Source organism: Equus asinus, chromosome 4 (assembly GCF_041296235.1).
Source record: "Equus asinus isolate D_3611 breed Donkey chromosome 4, EquAss-T2T_v2, whole genome shotgun sequence".
Taxonomy (NCBI): Eukaryota; Metazoa; Chordata; class Mammalia; order Perissodactyla; family Equidae; genus Equus; species Equus asinus.
In genome coordinates, this window is record NC_091793.1 from 61,009,295 (window position 1) to 61,030,611 (window position 21,317).

Here is a 21,317-nt window from a genome sequence, read left to right on the forward strand (position 1 = left end):
CCTCCTGTCCATAATTTCATTCTGTTCATCTCTGCGTCAGTTCAGACAACAGTCTGCTTTGTGACCCCAAAGTGACTTTTTAAAAGTCCTCTCTGTCTTTTGGCATCAGTTAACAACAGCAGCGACCCCTGGGTCCTACTTCTCAGTAAGATGTCTCTTTGACCGCTCAAAGCAAGGTTTGCTTTTAATTTGGGAGTGTTTCAAGTCCAACTTAGTGCCATCATTTACGCCCTGGCAGCTTGATAACCAGGGAGCACTAATTCCCTTATCTGTGGGCTGTTTAATGACAATATAGTACCACCCTGGGAGCAACAGACTAAGGCCCTTTTCCAGATGCCCTGTTTTTAAGATTTTCAGCTGGAAAGACCTTCACCATGTGAAATTTATTCTATTTTAAGTTAGGATTTGGTCGTCTTATTCAGAAACCAAAAAAACTGACCTCTGGCTTGCTGCTTCCTGCACTTCTGGCTCTAGCCATATGATCATCTAATTTGTAGTTTTTCAGGCAGAGTTTAGAAGCTGGCAAATGTGGTCTCCACAGCAGATAAGCACGTCAAGACTGTGGCAGTAATTATGAAGACTGCTATAGAAATCGCTTTTTAAAAAAAGTCACCTCCTGTTCTACAAAGCGTAGCTGTCTCTTCCTTCCCCTGATATCCTTTGCCAGGTTCTCTTGGAGAGCTCCAGGTCCAAGAGGCACCAATCACTCAATCTCCTTGTTTTTTGTTGCTTACAGATAATTATACTAAGTGTGTAGTAGTAGATCTTATTACGCTTGACTACATTATGCATTCTGGAGCAGGAAGTTTTTTGCTGGAAAGCTTCACGGTTAGTTAGGATTTGCATTTTTTACTAGATACTTTGGTCCATGACAAACATGTTAAGGATTCCTTTGTGCATAAACAGCATAGCGAAACACAAAGCCATCTATCTGTGGGCTTCAGTCTGTTCTCACTCAGGCTGGCACTGCGTTACGACAGGGCAGCCCTTGCTGCAGCGCCTACAGGTCGGGTGTGGAGTGGTTAGCGCGAGGGAGCGGGGCAGAAATAAGACTGTCAGTGTCTGTAATTAAAAATAAAAATGCGAAATCACCAAATCAAACAGCAAGTCTTGAAACAAAAATGATTTACTCCAATTTTTAAAAAATGCTCCGTATTGTTCTTTTCGAGGCGCTTGCCCTGCCAGTGCTGAAGAACGCAGAGACGGCCTGCCGAAGGACCGCGTACTAGGGGCGCTTCCACGGCAGTCGTCTCCACGTGGGACTCAGGGCTCAGGCCAGAGAGCTGGTCTCCTGACCCCGCCTGAAGCTGGCCGCGCGGCGCCGGCCACAGCTCCCGCGGGCCTGGCCGGGCCAGCGGGTCGGCTCCATCTGCGGCCGGTCTGAGCTGCCCTTCCCGGCTGCGGCCGTCGGCTGAGGCGACGTAACCTGGCTTGCTGGGGTAGAAATGCCGGGGGCGGGCGAGAGCCGGGTCCCAACGCGGCAGAGGGCCGCGCAGCGAGGTGCGGCGCCCAGCCGGCGTCCCGAGTCCAGCCGGCGCCGCGCCGCGCACACGCCGCCCGGCCGGCCCGCACTACGACTCCCGGCGCGCTCTGCGCTCCCCTGCGCGGCCCGGCGTGCACCGCGCCCGCCGCCTGACAGCCGGGGCCGCGCCCCGCCCGCTCGGCGACCAGCCGGCCAGCCGGCCCCGCCTCGCTTCTCACCGTCAGCCCATCTCTGTTTCAACTGCCTGAGATTCGGCCCCACGACTGCAAAGCAGCCCCCTAAATTCAACCCCGTAGAGTCGGCGCCAGCCAATAAAGTGCGCAGAGTCAGGCCACGTGACAGTAGCGGGGCGGTGCTCCGGCGACTTCCTGATCTCTATGGTTTTTGCGGCTCGCTAGAGGGCGTGAGGTCCACGGGAGGACTCCCTACATTCTTCCTCCATTACCTCACTGCCTCCAGTGGCTGCTGGGATACCGGAGGACCCGGGTCCCTGCTCGACTGAGTCCTCCAGCTGCCCGGGGAATACCTCTAGCAGTTCCTCCCCGCCGCCACCGCTGCCCCGCCGCTTCCTCCTCCGCCCGCCCGCCGGCCTTCCTCGCCCCGCCCCGTCCGTGCCGCGCGTCCGGCCCGCCCGCGGTCCCGCTTCTCCCGGAGCCCCCACCTAGGCGCATGGCTCCATGAAGCAGGAGAAGAAGGCAGGGCGCGAGAGGTCCCGTCCACCCCGGCTGCGTCTGGGCCAGGAGAAAAGGTGGGAAACTCGGGCTGCGCCGCGCCCTCCTCCTCCCGCTCCCCTGCCGGGCCGGCCTCCCTCGGGCCGCCGCCGCCGTGCCCGCCGGGCCTCCCACCCCGAGACGAGCGGAGGGCCGGGAGCGGAGCGGGGTCCGGGCGAGGGTCCCGGGGCAGCGGGGGGGAGGGGCGCCGGCGGCGGGGCCTGCGGGCCGCGTGTCCCCGCCGAGGGCAGGGGGTCGGAGCGCTGCTGGGGAGGGCTGGGCGGCCGCCCTGCCCCGGGCTGCGAGGCGAGCGAGGCGAGGCTCCAGCTCCGTCTGCACTCCCTCCAGGAAACAGTGTAGGTCCGTGTAAAGTTTGGTGGTCTCCGGCGCCGCCTGGCGGCCCCCACCCACCGTCCCGCCGCCCCCTCCTCCGCCCGGCGTCTGGATTCCACCCCCGCGGCTCGGCCCTCGCTGTGTGACCCGTCCTCCGTGGTCTCCCCAACTCCTCCCGGCTCCCCGGACTCTCCTTCCCCACCCCCTTCTTTCTTACCTTTCACCTTTGCTCTCTGCCTGCTTTGCTCCTCCCCGCTCCGGCCTCTCCTCTCCCCACTCTCTCGTCCTTTTCTTGCTCAACTCTTCACACGCACGCTTTCTCCTCTTCCTCTTCTCTGTTTTTCCAACCCCTCCCTTAGTCTCTCCTTCCTTATTCATCCACCCCGTCTCCATTATCCCTCCACCTCACACTCTGGGTTTTATGCCTCTCTCGCTCCCGAGCTGTGGGGTTTGCCCTTCATTCCCTGCCCTCCTCCATTCCCTGTCCTGATCTGAACTCCTCACTCTGCCACATTCCCTTAGCCTACCCCTCTGGGCCTATCCTCTTTCACTGCCCTCTCCTTGGATAGAGTGGGTGGGGCCTGGAGTCTCCTGTTTACATCTTTGGGAATAGCTCGATTCTCTACTACTGGGGGGTGGGGGGAGTTGGTGAAGAGATCACGAAGAGATTTATCCAAGACTGAGGGGGATGACTCTCGCCAACAATTGTCATCTCCACCTGGGGCAACAAGATGGCCTGTCCTCAGGACCCTGGCCCCTGTCTACTGGGCAGAATTTTTCAGCACCGTCTTTGCAGAGGATTTGGGAATATGTTTGAATTCTGAAACCACTGGAGAGCCTTGAAATGGTATACCTTGGCCTGAGAGCAAGTTTTGATTTAAATTAGTGGTGGAGGAAGTTTTAGTGTGTCTCATGTTCAGGTTCAATAAAACCTTTGATCCTCAGTGTCCTCCCTTCTTGGTGATGACGCCAAAGATGAGGTGATTCAGTGCATGGGACTGCCATTGCTGCCTTATATTTAGATTTTGAAATGTTTTGAGGTGAGGAGAGCCTGTTCCGTGGCTTTTTTTTTTTTTTTTGTCTAGAAATTGTTAGTTGAGTTGTAGTTTTTCAGAAACCATCTCTTACCTCTGCTCTACCCTGATTTTGTTCATTGATTGCACCTGCATTTCCATCTTAGGTACAGGAAGAAGGAATGGAATCGGAAGGAAGAGAATTCATTTCAGAGACAAAATAGCTCCCCTCCTCTGTTGTAGCTGTTCCCCTGGCAATACAAACTTTCTGCTTTCAGTGAGTATTTCCTTGGACATACTTAGAAAAGAATTTTGTCAGGATTTTTGGGGGCGAGGACTGTGCTAGAACTTTAGGATGTAAGTCTTTGTTCACTTTTATTTGACTTCCGTGAGGGGGTCCTAATGTTGATGAAGTTCGTTCCACTTGGTCTCTTTCAGAATAATTTAAATGTGTAAAGGCCAGTGTCTTGTCCCTAATCCTGATGGAGTGACCCAGGTGGTGGTGTAGCGGGTACAGTCACCCTTTGTGTTTTAGTACATGAGGTCTGGCTCCCCCCAGCCCAAATTTATCATTTTTTTAAGACAACCAGAGATCATAACTCAGGGGTTAATGCAGTTCCTGTCAAGGTCAATTACTGAGTTTCTTCCACATGGTTATAGTCTTCAGAGACTTTTGGAACATTTTGTTCTAAATCTACTATGGTGATACTGTTTTCTTGAAAATAACTAAAATTCTATATGTAAACAAAGTTATGGAAAGATTTTTGTTACTGCTTCGTCCCCTTGAGTTTATTAATAACGACATGCTAACACTTGTAAGAGTTTTTCAAGTGCTTCACATCTTATTGGAGACTCACAATCCCTCTGTGAAGGAGGCAGGGGACAAATATTTTCATTTTGCAAATGAAAGGACCAAGGCCCAGAAACATCTGGCACCTTGCCATAGGTAACACAGTAAAGGGAGGGGATCTAAAAACAAAACTTTTGATTCCTATATTCATGTTTTTCTTTAAGCTAAGTTGACATGAAAATGTATGGTTCTGTGCATTTTTCTAAATCCATAGATTTTTAAAAGCAATTATATAGATAGGTCTGTATTTCATGGGGAAGATTTTCATACAGCAAGTGTTTTGAATATGTGTGTGTGTATGATGGGGTTTCAAAAATATAGAAGTGTTTATTTGAAATGACTACCAGAATGTTTGTGGGTTTTTCATCTATTTCTTGGAATGGTTCCATAAGTAGGCTGGAATTATAGCTCAGGTGCTATTTCACTGCTCACATAATTATTAAATTGAATTTCAGTTCAGCTCTCTGTGTCACAAAGGAAACAACAGCCTGTTCCCTTCTGCATAAAGCTTGATTTGAACAGACATCTGGACACTAACTAGTAATGGGAGAAAATGCAGAGACCCCCTTTTCTTGCCTCCTTCCTACCTCCCATGTCTAGTTTCTTCATTATAAGGTCATGTTCCCCAATAAGCTGTTTTGAGGCTAGCCTTCAAAAAGTGCATCTCAATTTTCTTTTTCCACTTCCAGGCTTTTCTAGATATTTTAATCTGGTTATTGTTTGAAATCTCATCACTTTGAAACCCTAGTTCCATTAGTACTCTCTATATAGCAAGACTTGTACAATAACAGCACATTTAGCAAGTTTAGTTTCCTTTTAGTGTATGTTTGTAAGCTTAAAAGAGGGCCCTGGGAGAATAGAAGTGTGTACAACTCTCAGACAGCCCAGTATTCTTTGTTTTCTGGCATCTCACAGTGAAAAGAACAGTGATGATTTATTAGGAACCATTGCTCTCCAAAGAGGAAAAACATCAAGGTCATTAGAGTAATAATTTCATGTTAATAATATGATCTTTTAGACTACATGGTAGTTTTTAATAGAATTTTATTATGAGGGCATTTATTTCTCTAGAAATTCTAAGAACTCAAGCTATGTTATTTTTATAACCAACCATACTTTGATTAGTGGAGGTACTGGTAGTATTAGCAATAGCTGACACTTTAATAAAAAGTAGTTATATGCCAAAGAACTGCTGGGTGCTCTTCATGTCTCACTCACTGACTGCTGACAACCTTCTCTGGTAGCAGGAGTCCGAGTCCACAGAGATGTGATAACCTGCCTGAGTTTGCACAGCCAGGATGTGGCAGGACAGAGTTGGGATTTGAGACAAGACGATAACCCCGCAGCCTAGGTTCTGTCCTCTGAAGACGGGAGCTGCTCTGGGAACACATCAGCGTGTTGTTTTCAGTGGACTCAGGAGCCTTGGCAGGGACCCTCAACAAGGGAGGAATGCCTCCTGCCCAACCAGCCACATCAGCCACGGCGTCCCTCCCTCCTCCCCTCAGTCCTGGTCTCCATACCTTGTTTATAAAGATCAGCAATTTGTGAGACATCATTTGCAGTAACTCCTAAAATCATAAATTGCCCTCCAGGCAAGTAATGCTCCAGTGGGTAGCTCTTAAAGTGCCCCATCATTCAGAAAGAAAAGATTCTTCTCAAGTGCAGTTTAGGAACTAGGTCCGGCCTGTCACAGGAGAGCCTTGAGCAGCCTGAAGTTAAACAGCACCTGCAGCCGAGTCCAGGACTGAGCAGTTACTGGTATGTTGTAGCAAAGAAGACTGCTACCAGCATAAATCAAACCAAGAAGTTCATGTGGGGAATATTGGACCTAACTTTTAGAATGAATTGTCCACATTGGCTATCCATTTTGCTATGAATTAAACCATTCCTGGCTTTGGGCTGAACAGAGTTGACATTGTTGATAGAATAGATACTTGTAATGCAGTCACCTTCAGCTTCTGACAGGCTCCACAGTCAGCATCTCACAGTGGAAACAACTGTCTGAAGATGAGGTTGTGCCATAAACATTCCTTTTATTAAAAAGGCAAACGTAAGTGAAATTACTAGGAGATCTGTACATAAGACTGTTGGATGTATACTCCATGCAGGACACTGTGTTAGGTGTTGTGAAAGATGAAAACACAAATGCACCCAGCCTCTGAGACTACAGGTGGTGACGAGCTCAAGGCTGGCTGGAATTTAAGTGGCCTTTAAGCTGCCCAGCCCAGAGCCACAAAGCACTGCTCAGCTTCCCCGCAGAGAGGGAGCAGTCGCCAGCTGGCGTTTCTTATGGACCCTAATGAGGGTCCAGACCCCTTGAGTTCTGCATGTCAGGTAAAGGGCGTGGTGACTGTCGACTCTGAGATCATACTTCATGTAACACTTTCTAGGATAGGAGGTCTGAAGTGAAAAGGTACAACAGTGATTTGTGTTATTTCCTCTAGCTTTTTGTGAAAGTATGGGTGGAAATTCAGTTTTAACTAGTTCATTCTCATTGATTGCTCTAAAGTAGACAGACAGTAGGAAAAGGAGATCACTGCTGCTGGCTCTTCAAGTGGCCTTGAGTTTAGCTTTGAGAGAGTAACCAACTGAAGGCTTGGAAGGGTCTCGGGGATGCATGCGTTTGTAAAGGGAGGGTTTTTACACCTGATTCCAATTATTTCAGATGCCCTGACTTCACAGTAACCATTCACTTACTTCCACTGTGATCTAAGTACCATTGCTGATGGTTTTTATGAGGTTTTAAGGAAAGGTAAGAACAAATTCACACACAGTTTTAGAAGAGGTAGGATATATTATTAGAGGTTTTTGTTTTTAGCTGGTTAGACAACAGGTTAGTCTGTTGTATTGAAATGCTGTTATTCTGAGGTAGCTTTGTACTCTCAGAAGCTGAGCCACTGGAGAAACGACTGTCTCTTTGATCACTGTAGGGCAGTCCTGGGAGCTGAGTTTGGGACTGCTTAGTTGTGGTGAAATGCCCACTTTGTTGGAGTAGGATTAGAACAGTGTCAAACCTAAAGAGAAAGTTTTGATGAAATTGGTACATGGTGGTTGATGTTGTAAATAAAAAGTATTTACTACCAGCATCCTGATTTACTTCACACTCTTTACTGTAATTCACTTAATATTTGCTTTATGCTGACTGATAAGTAAAATATTGGCCCCCTTAAAAACATACCTTCAAAATAATGCAGTGCAAACTGGGGAGATGGTGTGAGTAGGTGGGCTATAGATGTAATAAGATTGGCCATATGTTGACAATTATTAAAGCTGGCTATCGGGAAGAAGTGCCTTCTAATATATTTTTGGTGTGGAAAGTCTCTAACTCTGCGTTTGGTCACTAGCTGAGAATTTTGCTGGAGTTATCTGCGTAGAGGCCTCCAGAGAAGAGCTTGGGCCTAAAGGAAAACAAGATTTCGGTTGGTTCTGTGTATTTCAGGTCAGTTTGGGAGGGTGTGGGGGAACTGTTCGAAGGACACACTTGGTTTCGGTTGTGACCCTGCTCCGCTGCAGTCAGAGACGGTGCGTGGTGTGGAGGCAGGGTCTGCCCAGACGTGAGCTCATCTGCCTTGGCGTGGTCGGAGAGTCCCTCCCATTGCTCTGTTGTGGGGTGTTGCACGTCAGGTGGCTGCTGACACCTGCTCAGGAACGCCTGCATTGCCGCCGTCTCATGACATTTTGTTCTTCCTTCAGGTACGCTTTGGTGTAGTGAGAGTAGGAAAGATTTCGTTTTTAACCTTCGTGTTTCATCCCTCTCTTTGCTTCTTTGAAGTCTGGGGCTCTCTGGAGGCAGAGCCTCAGGGTCCTGTGAAAACTCCAGCTCTCTAGAGACAGTCCTGCAGCTCCATTCCGCACGCATCCTACACCCGCTGCCCACACAAGTTAGACGCAAGGTAGGAAGTCAAGAGCTCAGGCCAGTGACGTCCATTGTGGACTCAAATGACAATGGCAAGGGGACTAATAATTGTCAGGGTGTCAGGGTGATGGCTGAGATGTTGGCTTGGGCTTAGGTTTTGATGTTTTTTTTCCTACTCCATTTTTGTTGGCAAGATTCTGCAAACTGTTAGCTTAGTTTCTAGTATGCCCTTGAATGTAATTTTTTATCATGCACTTAGGAAAGGGACTGAATCCAATGGATATTACTGGCAGGCCTCATTCTTCTTTGTGGCTTGGTGAGAAGACCCAGGCCTCGGAGTCTGACGGATAGATTGTGGTCCAAATCCTCACTCTGCCCCTTAGTGGCAGTCTGGCTTTGGGCAGGGTATCTTGCTTATTAAGTTTGAGGTTCATCCTCTGGAAAATGATGGTAATATCGTCTGCCTTGCTGAGTAGTTTCAAGGATTCAACGAAGTCCTGTTTAAGGAGCACCTGTTCAGTGCAGGCACTGCTCTAAGCCGTGAGTGCACAGCGAGGCGCCCTGGCCCTCCGGGATTTCCATCCTGGTGGCAGCGGTCAAACAAGAACTCAGATGATAACAGCAACTAAATTAATTGGCACTTACTACATGCCAGACACTGTATTACGCACTTTATAGATATTGAACTCATTTAATTCTCCTAACAACCCCATGAGGCAAGTACTACTGTTTCTCCCATTTTGAGGAAACTGAGTCATAGAGAGGTTAATCCTGGAGGAATCAGGATTTGAACTGAGGCCATTTGGCTCTGGAGGCAGCATTTTTAACCAAGACCTTCTGCTCCCTCTCTTAACCATCTAAACAAGACAGTGACATCTGCATCTAGTCATTAGAGGTTTTGTTCTATCAATTGGCTAAGGCTGTCTCAAAAAGAAGCCCGTTTCAAGCCAGACATTAAAATGTGCAAGCTATTCTTCCTTGGCTACAGACAACTTTCATCTCACTGAGAATTTCCATAGATATAAAAATCTGTATTTTGTTATGGATCAGCATATATCAAGAACATAAACAAATAATATTTGTATCTCATTCAAGCTAAAGTAACAAGTTGTTTTTGTAGAAATAATGGCATTGCAAATGGGTATGTAAATATCTAATTTGATTTAAAAGGTGGTAGAATTTCCAACCAAAACACTATGTTGCAGAGCAATGCCTAAAAAGGCAGTTATGTGCTCCCTGTGCAAATCACAGGGAAGATTTTAGGTGGGATAATATATGTATGTATATATATAAATATAAATACACACATAAAATTGAAGGGGCACTAAAACTGACGTGTTGACTTGAGAAAAAACAAAGGGTACTTTTCTCAAGTCAGCAGAATTTTACAAATTTTGGTATTATTCACCCTGAAGTAACTAGAGTCTATTTTCCTGGTTCTGTTGATTATTGGCACAGCCAATAGAAAAGATCTTGGTCATGTTATAGCTATATATTTTTACCTTAGACTTTTTAAGGAAAAAAAATAGTGAAAAAAAAGATCCTTTCCTCTCCTTTGCCTCATCAGATGGGACGCTTGGTTTCCTGGCCCATCTGATGCCACATTTTGTTAAGCTGAGTGGCTTTGCATCTGTCTGCCTTGCTGTGACAGGGCAGAAATAGCTACCTCACAAAAGGACTGTGAAGCTTGGGTCATTTGTGTGAATAAAGGTTTCTGCTAGGTTGTAGCTTTTTTTGAATGGGGTCTCGAAAGGGTAAAGAGATGTGTAGAAATTGAAGCGAGCTCAGAGGAGAACCAAAGAAAATGAGTAAGGCATTGGAGAAGGAGCCCTGTGAGCACAGAAAGGTGGGCGCCTTGTGTTTAAAGGTGTGCTCTTTTCGGAATGGCAGATAACTGCTCTTCATCTTCACTAAGGTTTGGGCTGAAATTACACAGATAGATTTAGCTTAGTGATGAGGAAAATGCTGAAAGGATGTGGTTCACAAGGAAAAGCGTGAAAGTTTCTCTGGGGCTCTTTAAAAATGGGGTGGTTCAGTTTGGAGCTGCTGAAAAAGTAGAGAGAGCAACCTGATGAAGAGTCTGTCGGGTCAGGCGCAGTGTACCAGTCAGTCTTCAGGTGTCCTCAGCCAGCCTCACGCTGCCTGCCACCACCCTCCCTTCTCCCCTAGGGAGTCCTGGGCAGGAGAGAGCTGCTTTTCGCCTGCCTCTACCCATGGTGATTATAAGCTTTATGGAAAGTAAGCCATAGTTCCTCTTTAGGCAAAGGTTAGGAGTCCCTGGTCCAGAACTCAGGGTCTCTTCTAGCCCTGCTGGTCTGTGACCCATTGTCACCATGTTACCTGGATGAGAACGAGAATTGGATTACTCTTATCCTCTCTATGTAGACTCTTTCTCTGATTTTCATTTTCTCCTTTTAACTAACCTTTAATTAATGTTTACCTGTTCTCTTTTTGGTTAGGGTTCTGCAGCATTCCAGACCTCAAGCACTGAATCAGGATGGGAAAAAGACGTTGTGTTCCTCCACTCGAGCCCAAGTTGGCAGCAGGCTGTTGTGGGGTCAAGAAGCCTAAGTTGTCTGGAAGTGGAACGCACAGTCACGGGAACCAGTCCACAACTGTCCCCGGCTCTAGTTCAGGACCTCTTCAAAACCACCAGCATGTGGATGGCAGCAGTGGTCGGGAGAATGTGTCGGACTTAACTCTGGGACCTGGAAACTCTCCCATTACACGAATGAATCCCGCATCGGGAGCACTGAGCCCTCTCCCCCGGCCCAACGGAACTGCCAACACCGCCAAGAATCTGGTGGTGACTGCAGAGATGTGCTGCTACTGCTTTGACGTCCTCTACTGTCACCTCTATGGCTTCCCACAGCCTCGACTTCCTAGATTCACCAATGACCCCTAGTGAGTAAATAATCAGGTACAGGGGACAGGGAGAGAGGCATGATGGCGTCTTTCTTTGGTTGTCCTCTTGAGAGAGTCTGCTACTTAGAAAAAGCTCTAACTTGTTATGGGAAAAGAGTAATGGGAATAGGATGATGAAAATGTCCAGAGAATACCTGGAACATTCAGTGGATTCAGTACTGGAAGAGGACTAGGTTGTGTCTGGAAGACATCCAGGCTCGTTAAAGTCACGTTGAGGCAATCAGGAGGGTTTCATTCTGGGGTCTTCTGTTGGCTCATGTGACAGTGGGTAGGTCATTTAACCTCTCAGGTGGAGAGAGCACACGACCACACTATTGTAGACCCCCGTAGTGTTGAAGTCCAAGCGACTTGGGAGTGTCTTAAGGGCCAGGCTGGAGACTAGGAGCTCATTTGTGGGAGCTGGGATGCTCTTAACAAGGGTCCCCTCCCTTCATTCATCTGCAGTCCCATGGTAATCCCACAGGGCTTCTGGCACCCTGTGAAGAATGTCAGATTCTGCTTTACTGGTTTTGGTTCCAGGCTGTTACTCGCCCTAAGCCCTCTCACGGGGTCAAGGACTTAAATGAGGAATATGTATAAAGCACAAAGTAAAGTGAAGAAACTCACGCCAATGATTCTTCTTTCTCAGAATTGGAAGCAGCTCTGAGCTGGCTTTAAAGAGCACTGCTGCGTTTGGTTTTGTTTTTAGGAGACGCTCGTGCAGCATTCATTGACCTGAGATCGTTCATTCCTCAGCTCTCAGCACTGTGCTGAGGCAGTGCTTAGCCCCACTGGGCAAGCCACAGAGGGGTGTGCAGAAGAAGTCCTTGTTCTTGGGAGACTAGTTGAGTTGGCAAGTCACACACTCGAAGCTAAATAGTATGCGTGGCACACTGGGCAGAGGGAGGGGGAAGTTACTCTTGTGTGATTGTGTCAGAAGAGAGGAAATGTAGAGAAAAATGTGCTAACTTTTTAGGGAAGTATTGCCATGGGATACCATGGTCAGAAAAATCCTGACTGAGCAGGTGGCATTCTGAGCTTCATCTAAGTGGGGTCGGTGTGTCCCATATAGGAGAGGGACACAGGTTTGGAAGAGTGGGTGGTGGCCACAGTGTTGCAGTGTGAGGGCCCTTGTATTCAGGGGCTCATATTTCCATCCCGCAGACAGTGGAATTTTTAGAGGTTTTTGAGTAAGTTTTGGGACGATGACCTTTGCTGGTGCTGTTCACGTGTTTTATTGGAAGAAAAAGATGGGTGGGTGGGAGATCTGCTTTGTAACAATGAGCAAAGAAGTAGATAACTTTAAAAACTTAAATTGCTTTTTAGAAGTGTTTAACTTAAGAGTCTCAGAGATAAGGGCATAGGAGTATGGAGGAATCTCATGAAGAGGGGACAGCCTGTAACCTCTTTCTAAAAAATCTGTCACCATCAATCTGATGTAGTCTAATGAAGCATGACTTTGGCCTAGAAACAGAAGGCGGCAACTTCTGCTAATAATAAGCTTTCTCGAGGAGACATTGTTTTTCTTTTCTGAACATTTATGAGCCGGAGATATCTGTAGTTGCCTGGAGCAGAAATAAGTATGGGAACAATGTGGGGTTGCAGGGAATGCTTGCAGATAAGAGATGAAGGTAGCCAGGCTGGGTGTGTCTTTATGAAGGATGGAACTGGGGAACTTGCACATTCATAGAAATAGAGTAAAGAAGAGAAGGACATGGAGAATTAGAAGAAGGAAAAGCTGACTCCTGGGCAGAGGAAGAGGGGGATAGCACATACATGTGGCGTCAAGGTGATTTAGAGCTGTCAGCATGGAACCTAGGAAAGCCTGCAGAGAGCCTTTCTTCGTGCCACCTTTTGGAGGGCTCCTCTCCGTGTCCATCCAGGGACTGCCTGACTCCCAGAAAGGCAGAGAGCCCTTCAGAGCCAGCAATTCAGAAAACAGTCCTTTTGGGGAATAACAGAAATGAACAGGGATATAGCTAAGGTTTTGTTCTTATCCATGATTGGTTTGGGGCTGGAGAATGTTTTGTGTTTTTACTTTTTTAGTCCGCTCTTTGTGACATGGAAGACAGGGCGGGACAAGCGGCTTCGTGGCTGCATTGGGACCTTCTCAGCCATGAATCTTCATTCAGGACTCAGGGAATACACGTTAACCAGGTAATGACACTAGACATAGGATCCAAGATAAATTGGCTAGAATCAAAAACAACTGCCTGACTTTCCTTCTTCTAAGTGATAAAGTTTGAGTCTCTTTTTGGAAATCGGGAAATGTGGGGGCTTTAATCTGAGGAGTCACCTATCAGTTCAAGTATAGACAGTTAATAACATCACGTTGTTTTGAGCTTATTAGTATTGATGGATAATAGATGTTCTCTGCATAGCTCAGGATTTGTAAGTATTCAGGCACGTGATGTTGGCTCCCAGCTCCAGAGCACCTCACTTACGTTTTCTGTCCCCCTCCAGTGCACTTAAGGACAGCCGATTTCCCCCGCTGACCCGAGAGGAGCTGCCTAAACTTTTCTGCTCTGTCTCCCTCCTTACTAACTTTGAGGATGCCAGTGATTACCTGGACTGGGAGGTGAGAACAGCCGCATTTGGAACTCTGCATCTCTCGTTGCATTTGGGTTCGGGTTAGTACATGGTAATGTACTCCTTCATTGAGAGGGTATAAGAATGTGAAGCAATTGTGGGCAACATAGGTGACAGAAAAGGTGCTGCAATATTAGAAGCAGGAAGAAATGTGAAGGCTGTCTTCTTCTCCCACTTCTTCCTGGTCCACTCCATTCCACATCCTTCTTCCATGTCTAATAGGAAATAATAATGGGATTAAAGGAGAATATTCCAGACCCCTCTTGGTAAGCCCTTGAGTAAATGTTATTAGGAGCCATAGATGAAAAGTCATGAACCCAGATCAAAACCCTGTGGCATGTTCATTTAATGGCATAGATTAAAGGTGGAATAGTCAAGATTATTGGATGGGCTACTGAAATAATTTATTTCTATAACGTTCGTACCATCAGAGAGGTGGCTACACATAGACTCGCACCTTCCCTCAAGCTGAGGTTTCTTCGGCTTCTATACCTGAGAGAGAGTGAGTTAGTTATGAAAAGCAAGAGATTTTCCTTTTCTCCAACCTGGGTCAAGCTGGTCAGGGGACAGGGTCGATTTAAATCCAGATAACTGAAGTTCCATTAGAATAAATAAATGGCCATTTATTTGGTTGTGTTTTTCTGTAGGTAGGGGTCCATGGGATTCGAATTGAATTCATCAATGAAAAAGGCGTCAAACGTACAGCCACATACTTACCTGAGGTTGCTAAGGAACAAGGTGAGCTGGACAAATGGGATTTCAGTGAACGCTACTGTTCGGTGTGACAAATTAAAGGGCAGGAAAGTGGAGTGTATTGCCTTTCAGCCCAACTCCAGCTAAGAATGAGTGCTTTTCTTCTTCTTAGTATCTATCAAATTCTTAGAGAATGAGAAATAAACTCCCAAAACGATGTAGCAGCTGGGAAAAGAAAAGGGGTAAAGACTTCCCTCCTCACCCACTTGTTTCACTTACTTTCAGTGAATAGTTTTATTTCTTGGCCCCCAAAACTATTGTGTAATTGTGGCAAAATTGCGGCAACCACCTCGACCATGTGATGCAGTTCACTGAGGGAAGTGGCCTGTATCACTGGGTTTTAAACTTTTAGCCCTGAATTATTAAACCATGTTATATTTGGAAAAAGGCAAAACATGATAGAATTGAATAGTTACTACATTCTCCACGTGAAAGGTAGGAAATGAGTTGGGCCGGTTTTCTGTTTAGAATACCTTTAAATGTTGCTTGTGCATTCTGTGATATGCAACCCGGTTTTCTTTCTTTCTTGGAATTAGTCTGCTTTTTGAAAATAATATGTGAAATACACAGTATTTGTTGGGTGTGGACCTGGAACAGAGAAAAATGTCTAATTCAGTGTGTCAGTGAACCACTTATGTGGAGAGCGATTGCCTTGTTGGTTTCCATCATGGTTGCGTTTAAACTTTTTCAAAGGCAGGGTGGATATGGCATAAAAAGGAAGCCTTTTAGACACCTCTTCGCTGTCATAGATTTAACATTTCTGTACAGGGAGGCATGTCAGAAGTATTTTCTCATAGTGAGACCTGATGATATCTTAGAAAAATAATCAAGTTACTTCTGCCATTTTGAAAATTGGTTGGGAAAATTTTAAAAATTGGGGTACCTACTGCCATGATTTAGAGGTTTTTCTTTGGCTTTATCTGTTAAAAATGTACAAGAAGAACACAACAGTATTTGTGTGAACAACTTTCCCATCCTTCTAGTTCTCTGTGCTAGAAAACAGGACTCCTAGAAATCATCAGGATGAAGGAAGGTCACAAAGGAATACAAGCGGCAGAATTTGAATTCGTTCTTTCCACAGAACAGCCCTGGTTACCAGCACTAGCCCAGAAGGCCAGTCAAAGTTGGGACCACATTTGTTCCTAGATAATTATACTGGGATAACATCTGACAGGAAAGACGCAGGAGCAGGAGGCCTGGGACACCATTATGGCATGCGTCGGGCCCTCATCTCATGTCTCCAAGATCGTATCAGCCTGTCAATGAGGCAGACGGGGCTCCAGGGATGTGGGGCCAGGGCTCAGGGCTTCCTCTTCCTCTAGCAGAGTTGGCTGCTTCTCTCCTCTCACCGTGTTAGATGTCCCACTCTTGTGTCATCGTGCGCTGACCTCAGTGTGCCTGTCTTCTCAGACTGGGATCAGATCCAGACAATAGACTCCTTGCTTCGGAAAGGTGGCTTTAAGGCTCCAATTACCAGTGAATTCAGAAAAACCATCAAACTCACCAGGTAAGCCACTGTCTCATTTTCCTTATCATTTTAATTTAGTTGGGGGATGCTTTTGATGAAAAGGGGAAAAAAAACTTTCTCAGCTAATGTCCCTACACCAAGGAAGTATGGGTGAGATGTGAGCTCTGAGGAAGCAGTGTCAGCAGAGGCAGAGATTCTCCCCAGCATCCTGGGTGTCTCCACAGCTAAGCCAATAGCAGAGTGGGAGCCGGGTTTAGGCTGCTGAGCAAGTCGTGGAGTCTTTGCCAGACCCACTTGTTGGGAGGCTGAGGGGAAGATCAAAGTCAAGAGAGAACGCTCTCAGTGTAGAAGTTCAGGGTCAGCTGCAGTCACATGCCCTGAGGTGGCAGAGGATACAGGTGGCATATTAATGGAATAAGCAGAAGATGCTTTTTACAAACAGTTACAAGGAAACGCCTCTGCCTGTTAGGACGAATACTTCTGTGGGGAGGCCGCCTAATGCAGTAGAACGCGCATGAACTTAGGTTCTGAATCCCAGCTCCACCACCTCCCAGCTAGATGACCTGGGCCAGTTATTCTGCCTCTCTGAGCAGCAAAAAATTTCTTGTCTGTAAGAAGTGAATCTTACTGCCTTGGGTTAAGAAGTGAATCTTAATGCCTTGGGTTGTTTTAGGGTATGGTAGGGTAATGTATGAAGAATTTCTAACCCAAGGCTAGGCAGTATTGTAGGTGGTCAGTAGATGTCAGTTCTCTTCCCATCCCTACTGAAATTGGAAACATTGAGAGGTTTAGCTTTTGGGCTTCTGTGGGCCTCTGTTGGCCCCCCATCTGTAAAATGCTAAATAATCATATACTAACCTCACAGGTCTATTTGGAAGATAACCCAGTGTTTTTGAAATGCTTTGGATTCCAAAAAAAAATTCTTCAAATACAAAGCATTATTATTATTATTATTATTATAATTTATTTGAACAGCCATTTCCCTGTCAAAATTCAGGAATAATCACCTTGCAGTGGAGGAGTGATAACAGTGGGAAAGAGATGGCTCTGGGTAAGGATTGTCACACCCAGCTCCTGTGGTCTGTAGTAGGCTCCATAGGTTTGTAACACCCCATGCTTCGCATCCTGACTCATGGCTCTTTCCAGAGCAAAGCCAAAGTGCTATGAATTCTGTTCTGGTGACCCTGTGATATGATATGGCATATTCATCTGGGAATTGAGACCCGTCCTATGTAGCCCCAGGATCCTTTAACCTGCTCCATCAGAACTTGACCCAGAACTAGGTGTCTGTGCCCCTTTTAGTTCTAAATAACTTGTTTGTTGCTTTTCTGCAAATTGAGGTTGCATTTCTATCAAATTTATCACATTTTAACCTGAAAGTAGATATACAGTTTACACTGGGCATTGGTGCAGCCATCTTCCAATCTGCCACCCATGTAATTTGACCATGAAATTCTTCATCCAGACCCCAGTAGCAGATTGCTTAAGAGCAGCCTGATGATAAGCATATGTAGTGTTTAAAGGTGGGATGTGCAGAAAATACATTCTCAGGGGTGAATTGTGATTGTGCTTTTTCATCTTGTTCATTTGTAATAACAACATTGTTTTCTTGTGCTGTCTTTCATTTTCTGTAAGTAAGATTGCTCTTGGTCTTCCATTTTATTCTTTCAAAATGTGGAATATGCTTTTGGTTTTCACTGCTAAATGACTTTACAAAATGAAGTGTTTGGGGTTCCTAATACCCTTTCCTGTTTCCTTATACAGGTACCGAAGTGAGAAGGTGACAATCAGTTATGCAGAATATATTGCTTCTCGACAGCACTGTTTCCAGAATGGCACTCTTCATGCCCCGCCCCTCTACAATCATTACTCCTGACACACGGCTGCATGACCAGTCCCACCCCCCTGTGGCCACCAATGGCTATGACATCATTGGAGCAGATGCCTCCTCTTCCTGGTCCAGTTACTTCTATTACTGCACCATTTTATGATGCTAGCTTCCGTTGCCAAGTCTGCCTCCAGCTGACTGAGGGGGGGGGGTGGGGTTATATTGAATGAAACAGAACTTGAGGGGCCCAAGCCTTATCTCAGCCTTTCCTCAATATGGGGTTCCGTTGGATTGGGGCTCCTCCGTGACTAGTGAGAATTACCATGTGGGTTCAGAAGACCCTTGGCATGCAGGTGCCACTGGTGATTTGCCACCTGTGTGATGGCCACACAATGGAAGCTGGAATTGATGATCCATGAAGGCTTACCCCACACACACCCCAACAGCCTCCCCAGATCAAGTAGGTGTATTCCCTTGGCAGTCTGGGCAACGGAGACCAACAAAAAACATTTTTAGGTTGTTTTAAATTCCTTTTTTTAAACTTCCAGTTTATTGCGTACCAAGAGTTGATCACAACCTCCATGCTTCATAAGTGGACGCCATGTTAGGGTTGAACGTGGGCACCATGAGTCCTTCGAGGCTCCTGGACAGAGACCCACATCAAGATCGGAAGCCCTTTGGATGGCGTTGCAGATCTCATTGCTCAATTAGCCTCGAAAGTTTTAATTCTCATCCCACTATCAGTTGGATTTTCTGGCACTCTTTCTGCATTGAGTCTCCTGGTATTGAACGGAGCTCTGTGGTGTAGCCTGCTGAGGAATGGACTGGGATGCTCACGGGAGGTCTTGATGTCATCGCTGCATGCAGTGTGAAAGGAGAGACCTCTTCCTTACCACCAGGCTACCTCATTCCTCTACTGGTAGCAGTGCCTATAGTTGGATCTAGGTTCTCAGAAGGCATAGTTGTGCACACAAGCACTTGGGTTGGGTTTTAGAAGGACATGTCATAGGAGAGAATCCAGGGTCTCCAAGCTGTTTCTCTTTTCAGGCAAATATCCTGAGGGACTTGTAAGCAGAGGAGTTCCTTTTTCTAATTTGCCTGTAATGGTGGGAAGACTATTGATGTTTTAGTCCTTTACAGGACTTTAGAGCAAAGCTGTGTAATTAAACAAGGGGAATCTTTATCTTGCCTAACACACTGGGAATCTTCACCCCACCAGGGCAAAGTTCCAAAAAGCTCATTTTATTCTAGGTCATTCAGACTTTCATGTGGCACATTTCTCTTTCCCATTGTTGCTGATTCCAAATAGCTGTCAGCAAGTTTCTCCTCTCTCTTGCCTATTCTTCACTCATTTGATGGCAAAGTTCATAGAAGTTGGGGACTTGGAAGATGCTTTGAAAACATTGTCACAGAGGCACTGCTGAAATGATTCACAGGAAGAGGTGGCCAGTTGGAAGAAAGGACCCTAAGGGTGATACACTGGTTTTCAACAACATGCTTAGAGAACTGTTGAAGTGGATTGGGTGTCAACCCAGTGAACACAATGTTTTGATTTAATTTATTTTTTAAAGTTTATGTGGTGATGGTGTGGCTTTCTGAAATGGGCAAATAATTCAAGTCAAAAGATCTTTTGAATTTTCTTCTGCCAGGAATCAGGGGAGGGGGAGCAGGGACACAATCTAAGAAACGATACACATGCTGTTCTAGGCATTGCTGTCTCATTTCTTGGAAGAGCTGGATAAGGGTGAGCAGATTTGCTTGGCACCATCCTCTGCTGTTCACGAGGATACAGAACGTGCAAGGGAAAAGTGGGTTGATGTCAGGAGGCCCAGGCCAGGCCGCATCACTTCATCTTACTGTTGTGCTGCGTTCTCGCACCCTGCTGCTTTTCCCTTGCAATGTCAACGGAAAAAAGATTTTGAAGATGAAGGGGTTGTTTCATGATTTCCTGCTGCTGAGAATAATAAATGTCTTGTTAGAAACAAATGTGACGACAGTTACTCTTAGGTGCCATGGATTGATGTCAGGGTGGTCAGCTCTGGACTAAGCCACCCACCTCCAATTTGTACAACAGTATTGATACATAGGGCTACACTCATTACTGTTCAAGTGTTCTATGTTAAAAGTTGTGTTTAATTTCTAAAGATTAAAAAAAGCAAAAAAATTGGTGCTAAACTTTCACCCCTGAGCACGCTCAGTGAGACTGGTCATGCAAGCATTTACAGTGCCATGCTCTTCAAGCCTATTTTTTCTTGTAGAAATGTTGCCCTATTTGTCTTCTTCCGTGTATAGTATGTTTTTTATTTTATTTTATTGAGGGTGGGATAGGATACCTGCCATTTAAGAAAATGAACAGAAAATTTAAAAACCCACAAAATGGGGAAAAAAAATCAGTGCACAAGAATCGGGCTGGTGAAGCCCAGCACCACACTGAAGTGGGCTCAGTGGTTTTTGGAGTGAAGAAGCCTTACTCCCTGCACATTCCCTCATGCTCCCATACAAGTCCAGCAATGGGGATACTCAAGGTCCTCTTGCCTTTCAAGGGGACTCAGGAGTCAACCAAGGAAAACTGTCTGGCCCTGTGAGGAGTGGCACCATTAGTGTCTGTCCTGAATGGGGCCTAGTCAGGAAGCGGTCTGGAAGCGTACGGTCATGGTCACCTCGTGAAGATGTGTGGCAGGTGGCTCTCAGGAAAAATACTAAGTCTGGATCATCCATGCGGCAGCTTTGCATAGGGAGATGACAGCTCCGAACTGGAATTGAACTGCCTTCCACGCGCTTGACCAAAGCAGTGATGAGGGTGGCCAATAAATGTAGTGTGAGTGGTAGGTTTCAAGAGAAGGGAATGTTTTCTGCTTGGTGTTTCCTTTGTCCTTGGGCTGCTCGAGCTGAACAGTAGGTAACCACTGTTTCCAAGGAACCATCCCAACGTGGCTGGTTTGGTTCGGAGTTTGTTTCATCCCTAGCTGTGAGTGCCTTTTGGTCTGGAAAGTTGACTTGTCTCATAATACCCACAGCTAGGACATTCTCTCTGTAATTATGAATTGTCCTTGTTTTACATTAACTAAAAAAGAATGTCTTTGATCACTAGAGTTTGTCGTGTTGGATTGTTTCCACTGTGAGGTTCTTAAACTTTTTTGCTTCATAATATTAAAGCAACTCATGTTAGAGATCCTTTCAACATGAAAGGTTTGTAGTTGAGACATTACATATATTTTATTGTTTATAATAAAAAATCATCTATACAGAAGTCCTGGGTGTTAATTTTAATATTTGCACAAGATCTGTTTTCCATGATATGTTAACACCTACAATTTCACTAACTGTTGATGTTATTTTCTATTGAGATTCTGGAGCCTAGGAAGCTATGTGTTCTTTTTGTTTGTTTTCATTCTTATTTCCCTGAAGCAAGAGACTTTGTATGGCCTTCAGTGCAAAGACTTCAGACCAATTCTTTGTATTACACTTGGTTGCCTCTTGGCTATATAACTTCAGAGTGCAAATCATTGAACTCTTTAACAAAGTATTGT

At 45.9% G+C, this 21,317-nt stretch overlaps 1 protein-coding gene and 1 long non-coding RNA gene across 5 annotated transcripts in view; one reads left to right on the forward strand and one right to left on the reverse strand.

Moving 5' to 3' along the window:
• Positions 1-3,056, reverse strand: part of LOC123285356 (uncharacterized) — a 106,313-nt gene extending 103,257 nt beyond the window's left edge. The window contains exon 1 of one of the 2 annotated variants that reach the window (XR_011502728.1): positions 2,744-3,056. This is a non-coding gene — a long non-coding RNA (uncharacterized lncRNA). The remainder of the gene's footprint in view (positions 1-2,743) is intronic. The other variant, XR_011502727.1, reaches the window with a different exon arrangement.
• AMMECR1L (AMMECR1 like) lies at positions 1,889-21,144 on the forward strand. 3 transcript variants are annotated; one of them, XM_070507355.1, is made up of 9 exons: positions 2,092-2,231; positions 3,707-3,816; positions 8,162-8,282; positions 10,705-11,149; positions 13,196-13,306; positions 13,613-13,727; positions 14,386-14,476; positions 15,902-15,998; positions 17,724-21,144. In XM_070507355.1, exons 4-9 carry the CDS (start codon positions 10,743-10,745, stop codon positions 17,833-17,835), a joined length of 933 nt encoding a protein of 310 aa, XP_070363456.1. In that variant the 5' UTR covers positions 2,092-2,231; positions 3,707-3,816; positions 8,162-8,282; positions 10,705-10,742; the 3' UTR covers positions 17,836-21,144. The 3 variants fall into 3 exon arrangements, with proteins under 3 accessions (XP_044625164.1, XP_070363456.1, XP_044625165.1); XM_044769229.2 differs by lacking the exon at positions 8,162-8,282 and having other exon boundaries at positions 1,889-2,231; XM_044769230.2 differs by lacking the exons at positions 3,707-3,816; positions 8,162-8,282 and having other exon boundaries at positions 2,093-2,231.
• The last annotated feature ends 173 nt before the right edge of the window (positions 21,145-21,317 follow it).